Below are 25,255 nucleotides of genomic sequence, written 5' to 3' on the forward strand. Positions count from 1 at the left end.
CAAGTCGAATTAAATGTATTGACAAGTACACATACTGTGAGGCACAGGTTCAATTGAAATGGTTGCTAACCAGTGCTTCCCACTGCCTATCCTTAGCCCCACGTCCCCGTCCCTTTTCATCTGTGCATTAATTGGCTCATACTGTGTTTTATATTGAATTCTGTCTTTACTTTGTGTACTAGTCATGTCTCTACTATTTATTTCATTCCCCTTACATGTTTTTCCTCTACATGCTCAATTTTTGTAAGGTGTCCTTGAGACTCTTGAAAGGCGCCCATAAATAAAATGTATTATTATTATTATTATTGTGTATGCAACCAAAATAATCTCACTCTGCCCAGTCACATGTGACAATAAAGTATTCCTAACCATTTTAAATCCCATTCCCACACTGATCTTTCTGGCCTGGGTCTAGGTTGCTTGAGTGAAGTCACACGCAAACTAGAGGAACAGCACCTCATATTCTGCTTGAAGGTTGACAAAAATGCTGGAGAAACTCAGCGGGTGAGGCAGCATCATAGATGAGTTGAGTTTCTCCAGCATTTATGTCTACCGTCGATTTTTCCAGCATCTGCAGTTTATTTCTTAATCATATTCTGCTTGGGTAGCTTACAACCAACGGTACGAACAACAAATATTGTACTCTAACTATCCAACCTACTGACACCTTTTACCTGTGTCAGAGTCACACAGCGTGGAAGCAGAACCGTTGGCCCAACTTGCCCACGCCGACGAACATGCCCATCTACACTATTCCAACCTTCCTGCGTTTGGTTCTTGATTCCCCAACATTGGGGAAAAAATGTTTACCCGATCTATTCCTCGCATGATTTTGTACACCTCTATAGAATCACTCCTCATCGTCCTGCACTCCAAGGAATAAAGTCCTTGCCTGCAGAACTTCTCCCTATAGGTCAGGCCCTCAAATCTAGCAACATCCTTGTAAATCTTCTCTGCATCCTTTCCAGCTTGACATCTTTCCAATAAAGTGGGGGCCAAAACTGAACACAATACTATAAATGTGGCCTCACCTACATCTGATATAACTGCAACATCACCTCCCAACATCTATACTCAATAGACAATAGACAATAGGTGCAGGAGTAGGCCATTCGGCTCTTCGAGCCAGCACCGCCATGCAATGTGATCATGGCTGATCATCCCCAATCAGTACCCCGTTCCTGCCTTTTCCCCATATCCCCCGACTCCGCTATCTTTAAGAGCCCTATCCAGCTCTCTCTTGAAAGTATCCAGAGAATCTGCCCCCACCGCCTCGGAGGCAGAGAATTCCATACTCACAACTCTCTGTGAGAAAAAGTGTTTCCTCGTCTCCGTTCTAAATGGCTTACCCCTTATTCTTAAACTGTGGCCCCTGGTTCTGGACTCCCCCAACATCGGGAACATGTTTCCTGCAATATTCAATACTCTGACTGATGAAGGCCAGTGCCGATAGGCGTTTTGACCACCCTATATACCTGTGATGCCACTTTCAAGGAACCATGCACCTGCACTCGTAGATCCCTGATCTACAACACTCCCCAGAGCCCTACCATTCACTGTGTGCATCCTGCTCATGTTACACTTGCCAAAATGCAAAACCTCACACTTCTCTGTATTAAATGCCATTAATTATTCGTCAGCCAACCTGCCCAACTGATAAAGATCTTGCTGTAATTTTTGACAACCATCTTCACTATCTTTTGTGTCATCTGCAAACTTGCTTATCTTGCCAGGTACATAGTTCCTTGAAAATGGCATGTTCATAAGTTATAGGAGCAGAAATAGATCATTTGTCCCATCAGGTTTACTCTGCCATTCAATTATGTCTTTCCCCAGGGTAATAACAGAGAATAAATACTCACGGAGGACTTTGCCCATGTCCGCACAGAGTTGACCGCTTTGATTCCTGAGGGGAATCTCTCTGGAGTCTATCCTGACTCTCTCTCTGGTTACCCTTTATCCCTTTAAGTACTTATAACATTTCTTGGGATTATCCTTAATGCTATCTGCCAGAGCTATCTCCGGTCCCCTTTTTGCCTTCCCGATTTCCTTTTCTTGCTTGCTCCTCAGTTCCTGAAACTCCTCCATAGAAACACTTGATTCCAGCTGTATGTACCTGCCTCATGCCTCCTTCTTATACTTGACCAGAGCCTCAATTTTCCTCGACATCCAAGCTTCCTTATGCTCACCTATCTTGCCCTTCACTCTAACAGGAACATGCATACCCTGGACTCTCTTCAGAACACTTATAAAACATCCCATTTTCCTGACATTCCCCTTCCTTCAAACAACCTGCTCCAACCAACCTGAGCGAGTTCCAGTCATATACCTTCAGTGTTGGCCTTGCCCCATTTTAGAATTTTAACTCGTGGGCCCACCTTATCTCTATCCATAACTATCTTAAACCTAATACTACAGTGGTTGCTAGTCCCAAAAGGCTCATCCACGAACACTTCATCCACTTGCCCCTCCCAATTTCCCTTGAAGGATCAAAAGTTGCCCTCTCCTGTTTGTGGATCCCCTACATATCGCCAGAGGAATCTCTCCTGAACACATTTTACAATTTCCACCCCATCTAAACTATTTGCGCTATTAGTCCCACATGGACTTGTAACTAGTTTTCCCCTCCTCCCTATATCCCTTCCACTGACTTCACAATTATCAACTCTACTACTTTATCTCACACTTTTCTTCTTTCTTTCTCTCTCCTTTGTCTAACCATCTGCCTATCCAAAACACGACTCTACTGCATCCGCTGTTCCAGGTGTCAACTTCTCCACATCGGTGAGACCAAGCGCAGGCTTGCCGATCGTTTTGCCCAACACCTCCGCTCAGTTTGCCAGGCTTTGTCCTGCCACTCGACTCTTCCAGCTCAGGCCCCACCCCCCAATCAATCTGAGAAATGTCCTACTCCCCACCTGACCCAAAACATCATCTAAGCATCTTGTCAACAGATGCTGCCTGACCCACTGAGTTACTCCAACATTATGTATTTTTTTATAACAAGCATCTGCAATTCCATGTTTCAATGTACATAATGTGATTGGTCGGGCCGCAGGGAGTGTTGCAGAGTAAAGGGATCCAGTAGTGCCTTATATTGTTCCTTGAAAATAGCATGTTATAGGAGCAGAATTAGGCCATTCGGCCTATCAAGTCTACTCCGCCATTCAATCATGGCTGATCTAATTTTTCCCTCTCAACTCTATTCACCTGCCTTTTCCCCATAACTCCTGACACCCATACTAATCAAGAATCTATCAATCTCCGCCTTAAAATGGCAATGAATTCCAGATTCACCACTCTCTGACTAAAGAAATTCCTGCTCATTGCCTTTCTAAAGGTACATCATTTTATTTTGAGGCGATGGCCTCTGGTCCTAGACTCTCCAACTAGTGGAAACTTCATACTTCTAAACTCCAGCAAGTAGAGGTCCAGTGCCGTTAAACTCTCATATGTTAACCCAATCATTCCTGGAATCATTCTTGAAACCTCATCTGGACCCACTCCAGGGCCAGCACATCCTTCCCTAGATATGGTGCCCAAAATTCCTTATAACATTCCAAATGCGGCTTGACCAGTGCCTTATAGAGCCTCAGCATTACATTCCTGTTTTGAAAGGAATAGATCGGGGTAGATGCAGTTTCTTGCCCAGAGTAGGGGAATCGAGGACCAGAGGACATAGGTTCAAAATGAGGGGGAAAAGAGTTAATAGGAATCCGAGAGGTAATTTTTTCACACAAAGGGTGGTGGGTGTATGGAACAAGCTGCCAGAGGAGGTAGTTGAGGCTGGGACTATCCCATCGTTTTAAGAAACAGTTAAGACAGGTATATGGATAGGACAGGTTTGGATGGGTATTGACCAAGCGCGGGCAAGTAGAACTGGTGTTGCTGGAACATTTGAGTCTGAAGAAGGGTTTCGGCCCGAAACGTCGCCTATTTCCTTTGCTCCATAGATGCTGCTGCACCCGCTGAGTTTCTCCAGCATTTTTGTGTACCTTTGCTGGAACATTGTTGGCTGGTGTGGGCGAGTTGGGCCGACGGGCCTGTTTCCACACTGTATCACTCTATGCTATCCCCAATGACTACTACATTTTTCTTCCCTGTTCCCTCTCAAATGGCCCACTGAACCACGGTGCCCTGGTCAGGTGCTCATCCTTCCTACAGTCCTCTAACTCAGTCCTCACCTCTGTTCCCCTGCCTGCCTCACTAGCAGTCACACCCACCTTGGAAGCAGTTACTCTAGCAGGCATAACCAAAGATCTTAGAGCAGAGCCTTTGGGCATAACTGCCTCCAGAAACACAGCGTTCAGGTAATTCTCCCCGTCTCTGATGTGCCTCAGCTTTTGAAGCTCAGACTCCAGGTCATTCACTTTGTCTGTTCTTCAACCAACCAGCATTTGCTGCAGATGTGGTCACCAGGATTGACCAAGGTTTCCAGCAGCCTCCACATCATGCAGCTGCAGCACATCGCGTGATCCTGCATCCTGTCTCCTTTGCCTATCTCACAAATCCTCGTGAAACTTCCTACTTGCTGCTGCTCTAGATCTGACAGATCAAATCCTCAAGATGCCCTTTTCTCCACATAGCACTTCACCGCAACACGGCCACTACCAAAATACGTTGGTATGGTCGCATTTGGAGTATTGTGTTCAGTTTTGATCACCTTGCTGCAGGGAGCATTTGTTAAGCTGGAATGAGTGCAGAGATTTATGATGATGTTGCCAGGACTGTAGGGTCTGAGCTACAGGGAGAGGTTGAGCAGGCTAGAACTTTATTCCTTAGAACACAAGAGGATGTGGCAAGTGGGGCCAAGACCTCCAGTAGGCCTGGCTCGACCACCACAGACACTGACAGGACCCGCGAGGGCGAGCAGAGACCCAAGACCAACTGCTGAAAGCAAGGAGCGCCGGAGATTGAGGAGGGTCCCACAAGGAACCACCGAGAGCGAAGTGGGCCATCGGAGAGTGAGGAGGGACCCGCAAGCAACCGTCGAGAGCAAGGATTGCCATCGAAGTGTGAGGAGGGCAGTCAGAGAGCGAGGAAGGCCAGAAGGTAAGGAGGGCCATCGGAGAGCGAGGAGGAACATGTGAGGAACCACTGAGAGCGAGGTGGGCCATCGGAGAGCGAGGAGGGCCGTGGGAGAGAGAGGAGGGTTGTCAGAGAGCGAGGAGGGCCGTGGGAGAGCGAGGAGGGTTGTCAGGGAGCGAGGAGGGCCGTGGGAGAGATGAGGGCCGTCGGGAGAGCAAGGAGGGCCGTGGGAGAGCGAGGAGGGTTGTCGGTGAGCGTGGAGGGACGTCATAGAGAATGAAATAACTTGTTGAGAATCAAGGGGGACCCAGCGGGGTAGGAGCTTGCTGCCACGTGCAGCGGCAGGCAGTAGAGGACTGTTCGATGAACTTTTGTCGGCACCAAAACGTGGCGACACTAGCTTATTGCCTAGGTGTGGTCTGCTACATTATTTTACCGGGTTATATGCAAAACAAAGCATTTCACTGTACTTAGGTACATGTACAAGTATCATTGAATTGAATCTTTGATCCTTTCAAGGCATGTATGGATTACAAGGGGAATAGATAGGGTGAATGCAGTCTCTTACCCAGAGTAAGAGAATCAAGAACCATAGGACAGAGGTTAAGGGTGTAAGTTAAAAGTTTAATTGGAACCTGAGGGGCAATTTTTTCACACAGAAGGTGGTGGTGTATGGGACAGGTTGCCAGAGGTAGGTGAGAGAGGTAAGGTTTAGAGGGGTATGGGCCAAATGCGGAGAGGTGGGACTAGTCTAGATGGGACACCAACCGCAAATTGGGCCAAAGGCCTGTTTCCTTGCTGTATTACTCTAAAAATCTATTTGACTTGATTGGATAGGATACATTAGGAACCTTTTCCATGTGCCTCGGTACCAGTGACAATAATAACCTTCAACCTAATAGGGTAATGCTCACAGGATCTCCCAAATTCATGAGCTCCAGCACCAAGGGCTGCAGTTCTCCAAACTGCATCCTTACTTGAAATGTTTTTTTCTCTCATTTGTTGTTGATTGTTTGTCCCCAGCAAAAGGCCTGGATAGAGTGGATGTGGAGAGGATGTTTCCACAAGTGGAGGGTCTAGGACCTCAGAATTAAAGGACATTTCTTTAGGAAGGAGATGATGAGGTATTTAAAGGGCGATAAATCCCCAGGGCCAGATAAGTTGCATCCCAGAGTACTTAAGGAAGTAGCCGCAGAAATAGTCGATGCATTAGTGATAATTTTTCAAAACTCTTTAGATTCTGGAGTAGTTTCTGAGGACGGGAGGGTAGCTAATGTAACCCCACTTTTTAAAAAGGGAGGGAGATAGAAAACGGGGAATTACAGACCAGTTAGTCTAACATCGGTGGTGGGGAAAATTCTGGAGTCAGTTATTAAAGATGGGATAGCAGCACATTTGGAAAGTGGTGATTTCATTGGACAAAGTCAGCATGGACCTATGAAAGGTAAATCATGTCTGACGAATCTTACACAATTTTTCGAGGATGTAACTAGTAGAGTGGATAAGGGAGAACCAGTGGATGTGTTATATCTGGACTTTCAGAAGGCTTTCGACAAGGTCCCACATAAGAGATCAGTATACAAACTTAAAGCACACGGTATTGGAGGTTCAGTATTGATGTGGATAGAGAACTGGCTGGCAGACAGGAAGCAAAGAGTAGGAGTAAACGGGTCCTTTTCAGAATAGCAGGCAGTGACAAGTGGGGTACCGCAAGGCTCAGTGCTGGGACCCCAGCTATTTACAATATATATTAATGACCTGGATGAGGGAATTGAATGCAACATCTCCAAGTTTGCGGATGACACAAAGCTGGGGGGCAGTGTTAGCTGTGAGGAGGATGCTAGGAGGCTGCAAGGTGACTTGGATAGGTTGGGTGAGTGGGCAAATGCATGGCAGATGCAGTATAATGTGGATAAATGTGAGGTTATCCACTTTGGTGGCAAAAACAGGAAAGTAGACTATTATCTGAATGGTGGCCGATTAGGAAAAGGGGAGATGCAACGAGACCTGGGTTTTATGGTACACCAGTCATTGAAAGTAGGCATGCAGGTGCAGCAGGCAGTGAAGAAAGCAAATGGTATGTTAGCATTCATGGCAAAAGGATTTGAGTATAAGAGCAGGGAGGTTCTACTGCAGTTGTACAGGGTCTTGGTGAGACCACACCTGGAGTATTCCGTACAGTTTTGCTCTACTAATCTGAGGAAAGACATTCTTGCCATAGAGGGAGTACAGAGAAGGTTCACCAGACTGATTCCTGGGATTTCATATGAAGAAAGACTGGAAAGACTTGGCTTGTACACGCTAGAATTTAGAAGATTAAGGGGGGATCTCATAGAAACTTACAAAATTCTTAAGGGGTTGGACAGGCTAGATGCAGTAAGATTATTCCCGATGTTGGGAAGTCCAGAACTAGGAGTCACAGTTTAAGGATAAGAGGGTAGTCTTTTAGGACCGAGATGAGAAAATCATTTTTTACACAGAGAGTGGTGAATCTCTGGAATTCTCTGCCACTGAAGGTAGTTGAGGCTATATTTAAGAGGGAATTAGATGTGGCCCTTGTGACTAAAGGGATCAGGGGGTATGGAGAGAAGGCAGGGATGGGATACTGAGTTGGATGATCAGCCATGATCATATTGAATGGCGGTGCAGGCTCGAAGGGCCGAATGGCCTACTCCTGCACCTATTTTCTATGTTTCTATTTAGTCAGAAGGTGGCAAATCTGTAGAATTAATTTCCAGACGGCTGTGGAGGCCGTCAATGGATATTTTTCAGGCAGAGATAGATAAGATTCTTGATTGGTACGGCTGTCAGGGGTTATGGGGAGAAGGCAGGAGAATTGGGTTAAGAGGAAAAGTAGACAGCTATGATTGAACGGCAGAGTGGACTTGATGTGCCGAATGGCCTAATTCTGCACCTATCACTTATAAACAATTGTAATGTGCAAGTTCCTTCAAGTTCGAACACACAATCAAGGACAATCAAGGATGGCACATCATAACTTATGTCACCAAACAAAGCAATAAAAACTTCAATGACAAACTACATTGATTTGTGAATCATTTTTTTGTCAATCATTCAACATTTAACAAAATTAAAATCCATTGACAGGTTTGATGCATATCTCAAGTGAACAAAGTCTGCTTCCAATAAGCTCAGATTGTAAATGTTTCTATTTCTATATGGTTGATGCTTTCTTCGCCAGAACAAAATGGCTGAAGAACAAAACCCAGCCTCCACCCCTGGGTCATCCGCATCATCTGCGAGATGGTCTCTGCTGATGATTTTGGCTTCCATTATGACTGAGATAAGAACATCTTAGAGCTGAATATCAGTCTGTAGAAGTTTACTATACACAGTATAGGTGAGCAATTCCTACACTAGGCCATGAATCCACAAGGGACCTGCAAAGAAACAAAAGATTATCTGTGATGGATATATACATGAGCAGCCATCATTGTCAAAATGGTTGCTACGGGAGCAAGTTGGCATTTCATTTTTTAAATGTCATTTCAAAGTCCAATTCCATAACATATCCTGAAATTTGTTGTAGGATATGTCCCTGCAAACATGCACTGTCCCTGCCTGCTTCAAAGTCTCCACTATTGTTCCTTTATCCAAAAAGGCAAGGATTACTTGTCTTAATGACCACAGGCCTGTCGCACTGACCTCTGTAGTCATGAAGACACTCGAAAGGCTTGTGCTGGCCAAGCTGAAAAATATCACAAACCTCGGCAGTTTGCATATCGGGCCAATAGATCTGTGGATGATGCAGTCAACCTGGGCCTCCACTTCATCCTACAGCACCTCGACCGTCAGGGGACCTATGTGAAGATCCTGTTTGTTGATTTTAGCTCTGCATTCAACACCATAGTGCCAGAGCTACTACACTCCAAACTTTCTGAGTTGACTGTGCCTGAACCCCTCTGTCGGTGGATCACCAGCTTCCTGACAGGCAGGAAGCAGCATGTGAGGCTGGGAAAGCACATCTCGGACCCGCAAACGCTCAGCATAGGAGCACCGCAAGGCTGCGTACTCTCTCCTCTCCTCTAGTCTCTCTACACCAACGACTGCACCTCCACAGACACCTCTGTCAAGCTTCTCAAGTTTGCGGACGACATAACCCTGATTGGACTGATCCAGGATCTACAGACAGGAAGTGTCACAGCTGACGTCCTGGTGCCATCGCAACAACCGAGAGCTCAATGCTCTTAAGACAGTGGAATTGATTGTTGACTTTAGGAGAGCTCCCCCTCCCTTCACCCCACTCACCATCAACAACACCAGTCACATCTGTGGAGTCTTTTAAGTTCCTGGGAACCATCATCTCCAAGGACCTTAAGTGGGGGGCTACCATCGACTCCACAGTCAAAAAGGCACAACAGAGGATGTACTTCCTGTGGCAGCTGAGGAAGCACAATCTGCCACAGGCAATGATGGTCCAATTCTACACGGCCATCGTAGAGTCTGTCCTCACCTTCTCCATCATGGTCTGGTTCGGCTCAGCCACCAAGCACGACACCTGGAGGCTGCAACGAATCGTCCAATCAGCAGAGAAGGTTATTGGCTGCAACCTTCCCTCCATTGATGAACTGTACACTGCAAGGGCCAGGAAGCGAGCGGGCAAGATCATCTCTGACCCCTCTCACCCTGGCCACAAACTATTTGAATCACTTCCCTCTGGAAGGCGACTCCAAACTGTCAAAGCTGCCACAGCCAGACATAAAAACAGTTTTTATCCATGAGTAGTTGCTCTGCTCAACAGCCGAAAATCTGTAGCCTCCCTTTGATCTGGTATTTTGTTGGTTCACATGCTTGATCAATGGTGTTTTATCATTAATGTTTTATTATTATTAATGTTTAGTGTTTTCTGAGTCATTCGTAACTGTCACTGTATGTCATGTTGTTACTTGTGGGCGGAGCACCAAGGCAAATTCCTTGTATGTGAATACTTGACCAATAAACTTACTTACTTACTTATATATCAAGGGGAACAGCGTCCCTTATAATAATTCACACTCACTCCTTTTCAATCTGAAAACAAACATAACATTATCTCGACCCAAAATGTCACCTATTCCTTTTCCCCAGAGATGCTGTCTGACCCGATGAGTTACTCCAGCTTTTTGTGTCTATAACATTTTCCTTGTGTGGTCACTATTCCCTCGAAATTGGTCAGAGCCCTTACCTTTAATTGAGCTGACGGATGAGTTTGTTGATTCCTGTTCCACGGTTCCCGGTCTGTCCAAATTCGTTGAGAAATCCCACCTTATTCCTTGCTGCATGTCGAGCTACTGACAGCCTGAAGGGCCAGAGGAAGTTGCTGGCCTCCTTGAAGGATTTTCCCACGGTGTAAATCTCACATATCAGATCCTCAAGACAAATCAATCCCAACTTTCCTGTAAAGAAAATAAGCGAGTTTGGTATTACAACTGCGCATGCCCTGGTCAAAGGTCAAACACATTAAGGATTAAATGAAAATAATAAATTATTTAACTTGTTGAATATCTCATAATTGCAGATTAATGAACTGAACTAGAACTGGGACAAAGTAGTGTGTGAACAGCAGAACAAGAAAGGAAGCTATTGAGTTGACAGAATTCTAGAGTAATTCCTTGGTAGAATAGTTAACAATTTATAGTTTACAGCGCTGCGTTCGCTTAAAAAAAAATCCCAAATGACCTTTGACATATCCCATGATTCATTGCGTTTATTGAGATACCGAACTCGCTTATACAGAGCAATAAATCTCCACAAAACACTTACCCTGGTCACGCCTGGAATGTTAAGCTGCCGGTCCTGCCCTCCTTTCAACCAAATCTCTGATATAGTGACCACTTGTTCATTCACTTTGTACAAATTGTTTCTATATCTCAACTTGGCTCTCCTGTGAGTTTATCATACCTTTTGTACTACATTTGTCCTTTCTGTACTTTGCATCAGTATTCACTAAAATAGACATGTATGATGGTGAGATTATAGAGCAGCATAGTTCGGCAAAGGAACAAGCCATTTGCCCTATAATGTCTGTGCCAACCACAATGCCATTTAAACTGCACACCTGCCGCACATGGTTCACATACCTCCATTCTCTGCCAGCTAACGTCCCATCCTAAATGCCTCTGAATGTTTAGAGAGACAGTATCTCTACAAATATTACAGTAAGAGTAGGTATGTTGCAAAGCCTACCTGAAGCGTCTTTGAAAATCTGCCGCTGCGGGTGTGCGCGATTTTGGCGCCGTTTAGAGGGGGCGGGTTTAAAACGCGATTTTCTCTAGGCTGTTCAAATCGAAGATGTTCAGCCTAGTTAATTATTAACGAAAAATCGCTGGAAGACCCCGTCGCAAAAGCTATTATTAGGTTTAAAGGCCTTGAATAATAGTTATAGTAGTTTAAAAATCAATCTCTAAACCCGCGACCGCCAGCAACCGCAGGGTCTCATAGAGCAAACCACAGAAGGTAGGTTGTATATTTTTACATTAAAAAGGGCTTCTAAAGATCCCGTTATACAAAGTTTAATATTGCGAGTAGCTCATTTTGGGCCCATTATATCGCGCAGTATTTTTCTGGGCATTTGGGGCACAAATCTACCGCAATGTGAACGTTCTAAACCAGTGCGTTCCACAGGGACCCACTGGAAAGCTGATTTAAATGGGCATTTATTTACAGCAATTGAACACTGAATTCCTTCCATTTGGCCTATAAATTAATGTAAATGAGATTTAAAAATCATGTTTTATTGTGAATTATTTGTGAATATTATTTGGACATTTAGGCTATTTAAAAATGTTAATCATTTATTAAGAAATGGATAGATGTTTAGATCTAGTAATTGAAGTCTGAAATTAGCTACAATTAGGTAACTAACTAATTATATGCTTTAATTTCAGGTCATCCAAGTAAGATTATTTTATATTTGTTTCAGAATGCTTCAATCTATGATAACTGAAAATTTCATTCAGTTCTCTTAATTTTTAAGAAAGTTATGGGCTTTTGACTGTTCACGATCACAACTTTTTTGTTATGTCCATAGAAAATCAATAGGGAACAAGATGCTCATTTCCGAGTATGAAAATGGCCATAACTTTTTAAATACTTGAGATATGAAAGTGAATTAGGTGTCAAATTAAACTTATTTTTATGCTTTATCTGATGGGATAAATTACAGACTTGATTTTTAAAATCTCAAAATTTTGTAACATTGCTAGTAAGAGGGCACAAATTTGAAGACGATTTGAGAGGCAGGTTTTCCACAGAAAGGGTGGAACGAGATGCAGATGACATTGTAGAGGCGGGTAAAATAGTGGTATTTAAAAGGTATTTGCACAGGTACAGGAGTGAAGGAATAGATAAGGACCTAATCTTGGCAGATGGGCTTTGTGTAGTGAAACAACATGAACTAGTTGGGCTCAAATGTCCATTTCTCTGCTGTGTAACTCTGAGACGGAATGATTGTGATTCCAATTACTATCTCAGCCCCTCAGCAATTTGAGATGCACAAATGTGGATTGGTAATTTTGAGATTGAACCCTCGAATCTATTGATTTTTATCCACTTTATTGTTCCCTACGCTGTTAGCTGTATCTGTGTTACCTAGGTGTTGTTCGATGATCGAGTTGTCGGTTAGAGGCACGCGTTTCTTGTTGACTTTTGCTTGACCACGTTTCAAAATAAGTTCACGGATAGATTTTAAATTCGGAATCCTGCAAAGAGAAAGGAAGACGAGTAAAGTGATCACATAAGTGACACTGTGAGTTGTGCTGTCATATGCAGCACCCCATGCTCTGCATTCACAATCCCACTCTAATCACTCTACCAATCAGCTACCGTGCCTTCATTACAACCATCATGGTTTGAAAATGAAATGTTGCCTTGAATTTCCAGTCACTAAACCAAGCTCAGGGCTGCATCTCTGGGCAGCTTGACAGCCAACTCATCCTCAGGCTTCATTTCAAATTTTCTCCCTTTCCAAATGCCAGCAACATTCCACTGTGTTATTCAGACAATATGGGTCGTGTGCAATATTTATTCCTCCAATCAAATAAAACAGATGATGTAGTTGATGATTGCATTGTTGTTTGTGGGAAACTGCTGCGTTATCTACATTATCTCACAGATTGTACAGGTACTAAGAAGCTACATAAGAAGTGAATTGTCCCAGAGTACTTGTTCCTCAGAGAACTGGTCTCAGAGAGCCTGTCTCCTAGACCCCAGAGAGATGGGCCCCAGACAACCTGACCCCCTAGAGAACCTGTCGCAGAGAGCCAGTTTCACAATGACTTATGAACAGCATTGCGACCTTACCCCCAAGCAACATAGGGCTCCACCACCTTCAGCATCCTCAATGACGTCTTGTTCAATTTCACAAATGTTCCACTGTAGAGTTGTCGGAGTCTCAACATTTCAACAACTTTCCGCACTTTAGGACTGACCCCATGAATCCTGCAAAATAGATGGATTTAATGACTGAGCTTTGTTCAATGCATTCAGAAAAGGTTTGCACTTGCCACCAATGCTGGCAGCGTGATACTCACTGTCTGATCCGCACGGCAAAGGCCAGCTTCTGGCCCTCAGGCACATCGTTCCAATTAGGCTTCTTTACCATCCGAACAAATCGAACCTCATCCCGGTATTTCCGCCGGGAGTCTTTTATGAAATTCTCAACTCGTTTAAACCGAATCTTCTTCCCTTTCTGAAGCTGAAATGTAAAAGCAACTACAGTTCAAATCTAGATCAATATTTATATAGACAGATTTATCTACAGCAAGTGAGAGAAGTGTGGCTGTCAATCCCATGGATATCCAGTCACTTGCTCTGCCTTATTTCTCAATGGTAGTTAAGCATTATTTATTGCCACACATACCTAGACATGGTGAATGTTTTGTTCTGCATACAATCCAATAAATTAATTCTGTCACAAACACAGTCATATATCAATACAAGAGTATAATGATTGAAGTGTGAAAAAGGCAATGTACAGAATTGCCAAATTGCAAAGCCACCTTGTACCTCCTAAATTCTTAAAAATATCAAGTTTTATCTTGGCCTTAAAGGCCCGTTGTCTTGGCGATGGCCCTGACTCGACCAGAGCTGGCGATGCTGAAGGTGTCCTTCACTTGCATTCTGGACAGCCTCTGCAGCCTTCTCCTCTCTAGTAAAGTGATATGCTTATGACTTGAGAAAACTTTCCCAGACACACTTACAATGTGCCCCATCTAATCCCTTCGCACAACGGCAGTCCTACTCAATACAAGGGAAGTTGAAATCATCTACTATTAAAACCCTTTTATTCTTATAGCTATCCTCGGGTCTCACTGCATATTTGTTCCTCTAATTCCCGCTGAACATTGGAGGACCTATAGTACATTACCATTAATCCGACCACCCCCTTCTTATATCTCAATTCCATCCATATAGCCTCACTGGACAACCACCCAGGAATATCTTCCAGTAAGTACCACTGTGATATTTTCCCTAATCAAGCCCTTGTCCTGTATTACGCCCCCACCATCTATGCCCTGTAACAGTAAGTTGCCAGCTCCCCCACCATGTTTCCACAACTGCTCCAATATCTCAGACCCATGATTATATCCATGCTGTGTTCATCTGCCTGTCAAGCCTCCTATTAGACCCTTCTCGCTCCCTCTCCTGTTACTGAACTTCATTGCTTGAACTGAACTTTTTGTGATCAACCCACATATTTCTTTCTCTGCCTCTGCTCACTACTGGGGTGGGGGGGGGGGGGGTACAGTACAATCCCATCAATGTGATCACCTTACATCCCAATTCCACACAAATAGCCTCACTGGATAACCCCCCCCCCCCCCGAAATATCCAGAGTACTACCGTGATGTTCTCCCTAATCAAAATGTAACCTCCTGCAGTATCGCTAGCCCAGAACATCGAGCTGCCAGTCCCGCCTCTCCGTCAGCTATGTTTCATTAATAGTTATAACATACCAGTGCCATGTTACCCATCCACGCCAAGTTCATCTGCCTTACCTGGACTTTCTTTGGAGTATTGGAGACTGAGGGGAGTCCAGACAGGTTTATAAAATGATGTGTCTTTTCCCTAAGGTGGAAATGTAGAAACTACAGGGCATTGGTTTGAGGTGAGTGAGGGACTGTTTAAAGGAGATCTCTAGCCACAGGAAAGGTCCCGGAGCTTTGTACATGGCAGGCTGTGCGTGTCTAACTCGATTGAGCTTTGTGAGGATGTGATGAGGGTAGGTGGATGGTGTCTACTAGGATTTTTGTAAGGCATTTGATAATATCCCCCATGGTGGCCTAATCCAGAAGATTAAGATACACAGGATTGACAGAGACTTTGTCGTATGGATTCAGAAGTGGATTACTGATAGAAGACAGAGGGTTGTGGTGGAAGGATTACATTCAGGCAACAGGTCTGTGACCTGTGGAGTTCTGCAGGGATCTGTGTGCTGCGACCTCTGCGGTTTGTGATATATATTAATGACATGGATGCAAACACGGATGGGTTGGTTAGTAAGTTTGCAGATACATAGAAACATAGAAAATAGGTGCAGGAGGCCATTCGGCCCTTCGAGCCAGCACCGCCATTCATTGTGATCATGGCCGATCGTCCCCAATCAATAACCCGTGCCTGCCTTCTCCCCATATCCCTTGATTCCACTGGCCCCTAGAGCTCTATCTGACTCTCTTAAATCCATCCAGTGATTTGGCCTCCACTGCCCTCTGTGGCAGGGAATTCCACAAATTCACGACTCTCTGGGTGAAAATGTGTTTTCTCACCTCAGTCTTAAATGGCCTCCTCTTTATTCTCAGACTGTGGCCCCTGGTTCTGGACTCGCCCAACATTGGGAACATTTTTCCTGCATCTAGCTTGTCCAGTCCTTTTATAATTTTATATGTTTCTATAAGATCCCCCCCTTATCCTTCTAAACTCCAGTGAATATAAGAGAATACTTAGTCTTGTAACTCCCTAAAAGTGGCAACACAAGTTGATAGAGAGGTAAATGCTGCAAATATAATGCTTGCTTTCATCAGTCAGCGCTTTGAGTGTAAGAGTCAGGAAACGATGAAGCAGCTACAGTGGCTTAAAAAAGTATTCATACCCCTTGAACTTTTCCACATTTTGTCACGTTACAACCACAAACGTAAATGTATTTTATTGGGATTTTATGTGATAGACCAACACAGTGGCGCATAATTGTGAAGTGGAAGGAAAATGATACATGGTTTTCAAATTTTTTTACAAATAAAAAACTGTAAAGTGTGGCGTGCAAAAGTATTCAGCCCCCTTTACTCTGATACCCCTAAATAAAATCCAGTGCAACCAATTGCCTTCAGAAGTCACCTAATTAGTAAATAGAGCCCACTTGTGTGTAATCTAATCTCAGTATAAATACAGCTGTTCTGTGAAGGCCTCAGAGGTTTGTTAGAGAACATTAGTGAACAAACAGCATCATGAAGCCCAAGGAACACACAGACAGGTCAGGGATAAAGTTGTGGAGAAGTTTAAAGCAGGGTTAGGTTATAAAAAAATATCCCAAGCTTTGAACATCTCACGGAGCACTGTTCAATCCATCATCCGAAAATGGAAAGAGTATGGCACAACTGCAAACCTACCAAGACATGGCCGTCCACCTAAACTGACAGGCCGGGCAAGGAGAGCATTGATCAGAGAAGCAGCCAAGCCATGGTAACTCTGGAGGAGCTGCAGAGATCCACAGCTCAGGTGGGAGAATCTGTCCACAGGAAAACTATTAGTCGTGCACTCCACAAATCGGGCCTTTATGGAAGAGTGGCAAGAAGAAAGCCATTGTTGAAAAAAAGCCATAAGAAGTCCCGTTTGCAGTTTGCCACAAGCCATGTGGGGGACACAGCAAACATGTGGAAGAAGGTGCTCTGGTCAGATGAGACCAAAATTGAAGTTTTTGGCCTAAATGCAAAACGCTATGTGTGGCAGAAAACTAACACTGCACATCACCCTGAACATACAACCAGAGCTACAATGGAATGGTTTAGATCAAAGCATAATCATGTGTTAGAATGGCCCAGTCAAAGTCCAGACCTAAATCCAATTGAGAATCTCTGGCAAGACTTGAAAATTGCTGTTCACAGACGCTCTCCATCCAATCTGACTGACCTTGAGCTATTTTGCAAAGAAGAATGGGCAAAAATTTCAGTCTCTAGATGTGCAAAGCTGGTAGAGACATACCCCAAAAGACTTGCAGCTGTAATTGCAGCGAAAGGTGGTTCTACAAAGTATTGACTCAGGGGGGCTGAATACTTTTGCACGCCACACTTTTCAGTTTTTTATTTGTAAAAAAATTTGAAAACCATGTAGCATTTTCCTTCCACTTCACAATTATGCACCACTTTGTGTTGGTCTATCACATAAAATCCCAATAAAATACATTTACGTTTGTGGTTGTAACGTGACAAAATGTGGAAAAGTTCAAGGGGTATGAAAACTTTTGCAAGCCACTGTATATAGGGCTATTGTTAAAACACATTTGAGTACTGCGTGTAGTTCTGCCACCCCAATACAGGAAAAGGTGTAGAGGAGGTTTAGAACATAGAATAATACAGCACAAGAACGAGTCCTTTGGCCCACAATGTTTGTGCCGAACATGATATCTAACTAAACTAATCTCATCTACCTGTACATGAACTATTCCCTGAACTTCCATGTGCCTATCTCTGTGTCTAATGCAGGCATCATTCCATTTGACAGAATAATGTCTGGATTAGGGGGTTATTTCGCTACAGGGAGAGGTTGGACAAACTTGCAATGTCTTCTCTGGAACGCCAGGGGTTGTGGGAAGGCCTGATAGGTATATAAGATTATGAGAGGCACAGACAGTCAGAACCTTTTTCCCAGGATGGAAAAATCGATTACAAGAGGACATAGTTTTAAAGTGAGAGCGGCAAAGTTTAAAGGAGATGTGTGGGGCACCTTTATTTTACACACAGGTAGGGTGCCTGGTAGGCACTGCTGGCGTTGGTAGATATGATAGTGGCATTTAAGAAACTTTTGGATAGGCCTAAGGATATGCAGGGATATGGATTATGTGCAGGTGGACAAGAGATGATCTTGGCATTGTGGGCCATAGCACTTGCTCTTGTTCTGTACTATTCAATGTTCCATGAGATGTGTGGAGCAAGTTCTTTTAGAGAACTGTAGGTGCCTGGAACATACTGTGGGACAGTGGTGGAAGCAGAAATGACAGTGGTGGAAGCAGATATGACAGTGGTGTTTAAGACAAATATAGGAAGATGCAAGGCTTGGGGGATATGGATCATAGGATAGGAATAGAATGAGGCCATTCGGGCCCATCAAGTTTACTCCGCCATTCAATCATGGCTGATCTACCTCTCCCTCCTAACCGCATTCTCCTCCTTCTCCCCGTTACCTCTGACATCCGTACTAATCAAGAATGAAGAAAAAGGATGACGAGCAAGCAGATGGGGTCAGTTTAATTTGACATCCTGTTCGATAACAGATGTTGTGGGCTGAAGGCCTGTACCTGTGCTGCACTGTTCTGTTTTCCAACAAGGTTTCCATTGTAACCAGATAATCAGTGCACGTACGGTGTGTGAGAGAAGGAAGTCTGCATCTGCCAATTACATTAACAACACCATAATCAGTGGAATGAAAGTATTTCAGACCTTTCGCTTTTCCTGCAAGGCATATTTGGCTTGGGTAGCTTTGATAGCCTGGTAAGCCTTCCGTCGCTTCAGCAGATTCTCTGGGACAAGTGGCACCTTCCTCCTCTCTCTGAAAAACATCAGCAGTTCATTTGCAATTAAAGAAGGATGACAGACCCTCAAACTAAAGTACGTTTTATCAAGTGAAAGAGCAGTAACTAAAGGCATTGTGCAATGGTCAAAGAAAGCACTATGCTCCATTAGAGAACTTAGAAGTTGTCCTATGTATTACCGTAGACAAAAGGAACTACAAATGCTGGAATCTTGAGCAACCAACCTTTCTGTCCTGGGCCTCCTGCGTTACCAGTGTTAGGCCACAAGCAAACTGATGGAAAACTCCCTTGTATTCTGCTTGGGTACCGTACACCCCCCCCCATTCCCTTCCACCCATATCCTTCCCTCTGGCTTTATATTTCACTCCAATATCTGACACCCTTTTGCCTCCTTTTCATCTCTAACATTTGTCCATCCATCCACCATTCAAACCCCCTCACCTGTATCCACCTAGCACTTGCCAGCCTTTTTTCTGCCCCCATCTTTCTCCCATCTACAACATCCAATTTGAGGTAGGGTTCTGACCAGAAATGTCTCTTCTGCATTCCCCCTTCAGATGCTGCCTGACCCGTGGTGAATATCCACATACCCCTTCCCTAAACCTCCATCCCCACATCTTTCTCCACAGTGAATATCGATGTATTCACACTGGAACCTACTCTTTTCGGTGGCTCCAGACTCAGATTCAGACTTTATTGTCATTGTGCAGTGTACAGTACAGAGACAACAAAAAGCAGTTAGCATCTCCCTAGAAGAGCGACAAAGAATATGAGCAATAAATAAATATATTTATGTGCATACAGTCACAGTAGTGCACTTATTTTTTTCCTGGTGGAAGGAGTGTCCGGGGGGGGGGGGGGGGGGGGGAAGGGAAGGGTGATTGGCAATCACCGAGGTACAGGCTGTTGAGTAATGTAACAGCCGCAGGGAAGAAGCTGTTCTTGGACCTGCTGGACCGGCAACGGAGAGACCTGTAGCGCCTCCCGGATAGTAGGAGGGTAAACAGTCTGTGGTTGGGGTGAGAGCAGTTCTTGACGATGCTGAGCACCCTTCGCAGACAACGCTTGCTTTGGACAGACTCAATGGAGGGGAGTGAGGAACCGGTGATGCGTTGGGCAATTTTCACCACCCTCTGCAGTGCTTTCCGGTCGGAGACAGAGCAGTTGCCATACCATACTGTGATACAGTTGGTAAGGATGCTCTCGATGGTGCAGCGGTAGAAGTTCACCAGAATCTGAGGAGACAGATGGACCTTCTTTAATCTCCTCAGGAAGAAGAGATGCTGGTGAGCCTTCTTGACCAGAGCTGAGGTATTGTGGGTCCAAGAGAGGTCATCGGAGATGTTGACCCCCAGGAACCTGAAGCTGGAAACACGTTCCACCTCTGTCCCGTTGATGTGGATGGGGGTGTGCGTGCCGCCCCTAGACTTCCTGAAGTCTACAATGAGCTCCTTGGTCTTCTTGGAGTTAAGGGCCAGGTTGTTGTCAGCGCACCATGCTGCTAGGAGCTGGACCTCCTCCCTATAGTCCGACTCATCGTTGTTGCTGATGAGGCCAATCACCGTTGTATCATCTGCATACTTGATGATGGTGTTAGTACCATGTACAGGTGTGCAGTCGTAGGTGAAGAGGGAGTAGAGGAGGGGGCTCAGCACACAGCCCTGTGGAACGCCGGTGTTCAGGGTGAGGGTTGAAGAGGTGTGTTTGTCTAACCTAACAGACTGGGGTCTGTTGGTTAGAAAGTCCAGTATCCAGTTGCAGAGGGAGGGGTCGATGCCCAGGTCACCGAGTTTGGTGATCAGTTTAGAGGGTATAATGGTATTGAATGCTGAGCTGTAATCGATGAACAGCATTCTTACGTAAGTGTCTCTGTTGTCGAGGTGGGAGAGGGCGGAGTGAAGTGCCGTTGAGATGGCATCCTCCGTACTCCTGTTCTTGCGGTAGGCAAACTGATAGGGATCCAATGTGGGGGTTAGGCCAGGTGTGCCAGGACCAGCCTCTCGAAGCACTTGGTGATGATGGGAGTAAGTGCAACTGGGCGGAAGTCGTTGAGGCTTGTCGCAGTGGAGTGTTTTGGCACCGGCACGATGGAGGTGGTTTTAAGGCACGTGGGGACAACTGCTTGGGCAAGTGACAGGTTGAAGATGTCAGTCCAGACGTCTGTCAGCTGCCCAGCACAGGCCCTGAGGACGCGCCCGGGGATGCCGTCAGAGCCAGCAGCCTTACGTGCATTAATCCTACTCAGTGCCATAATTTCCTTTCTGGCCACAAAGGAACCTACTCCTTCCCTAGCCATCCTCTTGCTTCTAATACACAATCCACAAGAGCAATACGTGACTTACTATTAGCATTCAATTTAACAGCCGAAACCGCAGCCTTGTTAACCAACCGAGATAAGCAAATATCATTCACGCTGCCTCCACTATTCCTCACAATTGTTTCACCTGCACTTTCTCTGTAACTTTGGGATGGGTAAGAACATGCGGCTGGGATATTATAGCTGTTGCACAACGAGGCAGCAGGAGGGACAGGCCGAGCAGCCCAATATTTAGAACTAAGCTATATCCTGCACTATTTTCTCTTTTGGACTGAAGATCACGCCTCATCTTCCTGCACTCCAATAAATAGAGTCCCAGCCTTCTCAAACTCTCCCTATAGCTCAGAATCTCTAGTACTTGTAAATCTTCTCTGTACCCTATCCAGCTTGACAACATCTTACCTATGACATGGAGTCCAGAACTGAACACAATACTCCAAGTGTGGCCTCACAATGTCTTATACAACTACAACATGACCTCTCAACCTCTGTACTCAATACTCTGACTGATGAAGGATAATGTGCCAAGCGCCTTTTTTGCCACCGTATCTACCTGCAACTGCACCATCAAAGAATCATCACCAGCACTCGTAGATCCCTTTGCTGTACAACACTCATCACAGGCCACCAGTCTGAGATGCAACCTTCCACCATCACCCTCTGCTTCCTTCCATGAAGCCACTTTTCTATCCATTCAGCTATCTCTCCATGCGATCTAACCTTCCAGAGCAGTCTACCATGCGGAACCTTGTCGAATGCTTTGCTGAAGTCCATGTATCAACATCTACAGCTCTGCCCTCATCAATCTTTTTGGTCACTTCTTCAAAAAACTCAATCAGATTTGTGAGACATGACCTCCCACATACAAACCTATGTTGACCTGAAACGTCACCCAACTGAGTTAATCCAACACTTTCTGTCTATCCCCAATCAACCCTTGTCCATCTAAATGCTCGTATATCCTATCTCTCCGAATACTCTCCAGTAACTTACCAACTACAGATGTTAAGCTCACTGGCCTATAGTTCCCAGCATTTTCCCTGCAGCTCTTCTGGAATGGAGGCACAACATTTGCCATCCTCCAGTCTTCCGGCACCTCTCCTGTATTTAAAGACGACTGGTAAATGTCAACCAGGGCTTCTGCTTTCATCTCTGGTTTCCCATATATCTGATCAGACCCTGGAGATTTGTCTACCTTCATACATGATAGTACCTTCAGCACCTCTTCGACCGCAACACTGACAGCTCTCAATACACTTCCATTGACTGCCCTAAGTTCCTCCATCCTCCTGTCATTCTCCTCGGCTAATACAGAGGAGAAATACTCATTGAGGACCTTGCCCATCTCCTGTGGCTCCACATAGAGTTGACCGCTTTGATTCCTTATTCTTATTTCTGATTACCCTTCAATTTCCTTTGATAACCAATGTTCCCCTAATCTTAACATCTTTGCTTCTCACCTTTTCTTTGAACGCTTGCTATCCTAACTATCATTTAATGGATGTGACTTTTCCCTGCAGCAGCTATTCCCAACCTACTTCCACTAGGTCCTGTCGTACACTGTTGAAATCAGACATTCCTCACATACCATACTCCCCACCATTGACTCCATGCTGCCTCGGAAAAACAGCTAACATAATCAAAGACTAGTCCCACTCTGGTCATTCCTTCCGTTTACTGCTCCTGTTCGGCAGAGGTACAGAAACATGAAAGCGTGCACCACCAGACTCAGGAACAGCTTCTTCCCTTCTGTTAAGCCTTCTGGATGGTGCTTCCATAAGGCAGGGTACTGTTCGATACACCTCTATCACACTGTGGTCATTGGACTTTGTCAAAAGAACGTGTACTAAAATGCTGAGAACTATATTCTGCACTCTCTATCTTCCCATTTTGTCTTTCTATTGTACTTGTATTTCACTTGATTGTATTTATGTGTGGTACATCTGATCTGTTTGAATTGCACTTCGGTACATGTGACAATAATAAACCGAAACCGTTAAAACCTTAACACCAGGACCAAGCTCATCTTGAGGACATTAAAGGGAAGTGGTAAATAGAGACAGAATGGGAGCCCTCACAAACCAACGTGCTTATCTTTATGTGGAACCGCAGGGGATGGGCAAAGTCCATGAGTATTTCTCCTGTTTTTATCGTGGAGAAAGACATGAAGACTGCAAAATCTGGGAGTTAATGGCGATGTCTTGAGGTCAGCCTGTATAATGGTCAACAAAGTGGTGGACATCCTAAGGCGTGTGAACAGGTAAATCTCTCGGGCCTAATCAGATATATCTGAAGATATGTAGGTAGCTGGAGAAGATGACGGATAGGTTTGTAGCTTAATTGGCTTGGTATAATTGTTCCTAGTGTGTGTAGAATAGTGTTAATGTGCAGGGGTCAGCACGGACTCAGCGGGCCAAAAGGCCTGTTCTCTAAACTAAACGAAATAAATTACAGGCTGAGATATATGAATCATTTGACATGGGTGAACATGATTAATAAGTTTGCAGACGATATTAGAGTAGATGGCATTGTAGGTAGCGAAGATGGTTGTGAAAAATTGCTGCAGGAACTTGATCTTTTGACCAGGTGAGCTGAGGAATGGTTGATGGAATTTAGAAACATAGAAAATAAGTGCAGGAGGAAGCCATTCGGCTCTTAATATGGAGAAATGTGAAGCATTTTGGAAAGTCTAACAAGGGCAGGACCTACACAATAAATGGCAGGATACTGGGAAATGTTGTAGAGCAAAGTGCAGGTACATAGTTTCTTGAATGTGGTGTCACGGGTAGGTTAATGGGTTAATCAAAAATACTTTTGGCACATCACCCCACATCAGTCAGGCTATTGAGTTTTGGCAGGGATGTTAAGTTACAGTTGTACAAGACATCAGTGAGGCTGAATTTGTCGTATTGTGTTCAGTTGTGGCCACCCTGCTATAGAAGGACGTTGTTAAGCTGGAAAGAAGATTTACGAGGGTCTGAGCTGTAGGGAGAGGTTGCGCAGGCCAGGACTTTATTTGGAGCAGGCAATATGGTGATCTTATAAAGGTGTATAACATGAGCGAGATAGATAAAGTGAATACTTTTACCCAGAGTAGGAAATCAAGAACTGGAAGGCATCGTTTTCAGGAGAGAGGGGCAACTATTTCCACTCAGAATGGGGTGGGGGTATCGAAGGGATGTAGTTGAGGCAGGGACTATATAACAAGACACTTAGACAGACAGATACATGGATAGGAACGATGGGCCAACCCACTGTAGATGGGGCAGCTTGGTCGGCATGGGCCGAAGGGCCTGTGCTGTGCCGCGCTGCAGAACCCGCTCTATCCCCCATGTCGGGGGGAGGAGGGTGCGGGGACATCGCTCGCGAGGAGCAAATGTCATTTGGTCGCATATCTTGACATTTAAGGATCATTTTCCTGGCGACCCACAAAAGGCCTGATCTACCGCACCTGACCGCTCGCCGCTCACCCCGCACTGACGCGGCCCGGGCGCCGATGGCTGCGGATTGTCGCCGCCACCTTGACCGTCACTTACCCCGTGTCCGCCATCTTCCTCCCGGCGAGCACAGCACGCATGCGCAATCGTGGCCCGGCCCGACGCGGCGCTGCTGCCCCCCAGCGGCAGGGAGTGTAATAGCAACAGCGCTGCTGCCCCCCAGCGGCAGGGAGTGTAATAGCAACAGCGCTGCTGCCCCCCCAGCGGCAGGGAGTGTAACAGCAACAGCGCTGCTGCCCCCCAGCGGCAGGAAGTGTAATAGCAACAGCACTGCTGCCCCCCCAGCGGCAGGGAGTGTAACAGCAACAGCGCTGCTGCCCCCCAGCGGCAGGGAGTGTAACAGCAACAGCGCTGCTGCCCCCCAGCGGCAGGAAGTGTAACAGCAGGACGTCCATGCCGATCAAGATGCCCAATTTAGCCTTGTCCTATTTGCCCGAGTTTGGCCCATAACCCACAAAACCTATCCTATCCATGTAACTGTCTAAACGTTTCTTAAACGTTGCGCTAGTACCTGCCTGTCTGGTACTCCTATCTCTGAACTTATCAGTGTTCAAGAAGGAACTGCAGATGCTGGAGAATCGAAGGTAGACAAAAGTGCTGGAGAAAACCAGCAGGTGCGGCAGCATCTATGGAGCGAAGGAAATAGACAACGTTTCAGGTCGAGACGCTTCT

The 25,255-nt window shown here is 45.2% G+C and overlaps 1 protein-coding gene across 1 annotated transcript; it reads right to left on the bottom strand.

Moving 5' to 3' along the window:
- Window positions 1-8,072: 8,072 nt before the first annotated feature.
- LOC116975857 (60S ribosomal protein L7-like 1) lies at window positions 8,073-24,710 on the bottom strand. Its single transcript, XM_033025130.1, has 7 exons — window positions 24,623-24,710; window positions 18,678-18,786; window positions 13,560-13,723; window positions 13,330-13,467; window positions 12,619-12,728; window positions 10,214-10,424; window positions 8,073-8,429 (listed from the first exon to the last, which is right to left on the bottom strand). Exons 1-6 carry the CDS (start codon window positions 24,661-24,663, stop codon window positions 10,216-10,218), a joined length of 771 nt encoding a protein of 256 aa, XP_032881021.1. The 5' UTR covers window positions 24,664-24,710; the 3' UTR covers window positions 8,073-8,429; window positions 10,214-10,215.
- Window positions 24,711-25,255: the final 545 nt, after the last annotated feature.

The sequence above is a fragment of the Amblyraja radiata genome, chromosome 8 (assembly GCF_010909765.2).
Source record: "Amblyraja radiata isolate CabotCenter1 chromosome 8, sAmbRad1.1.pri, whole genome shotgun sequence".
NCBI lineage: Eukaryota > Metazoa > Chordata > Chondrichthyes > Rajiformes > Rajidae > Amblyraja > Amblyraja radiata.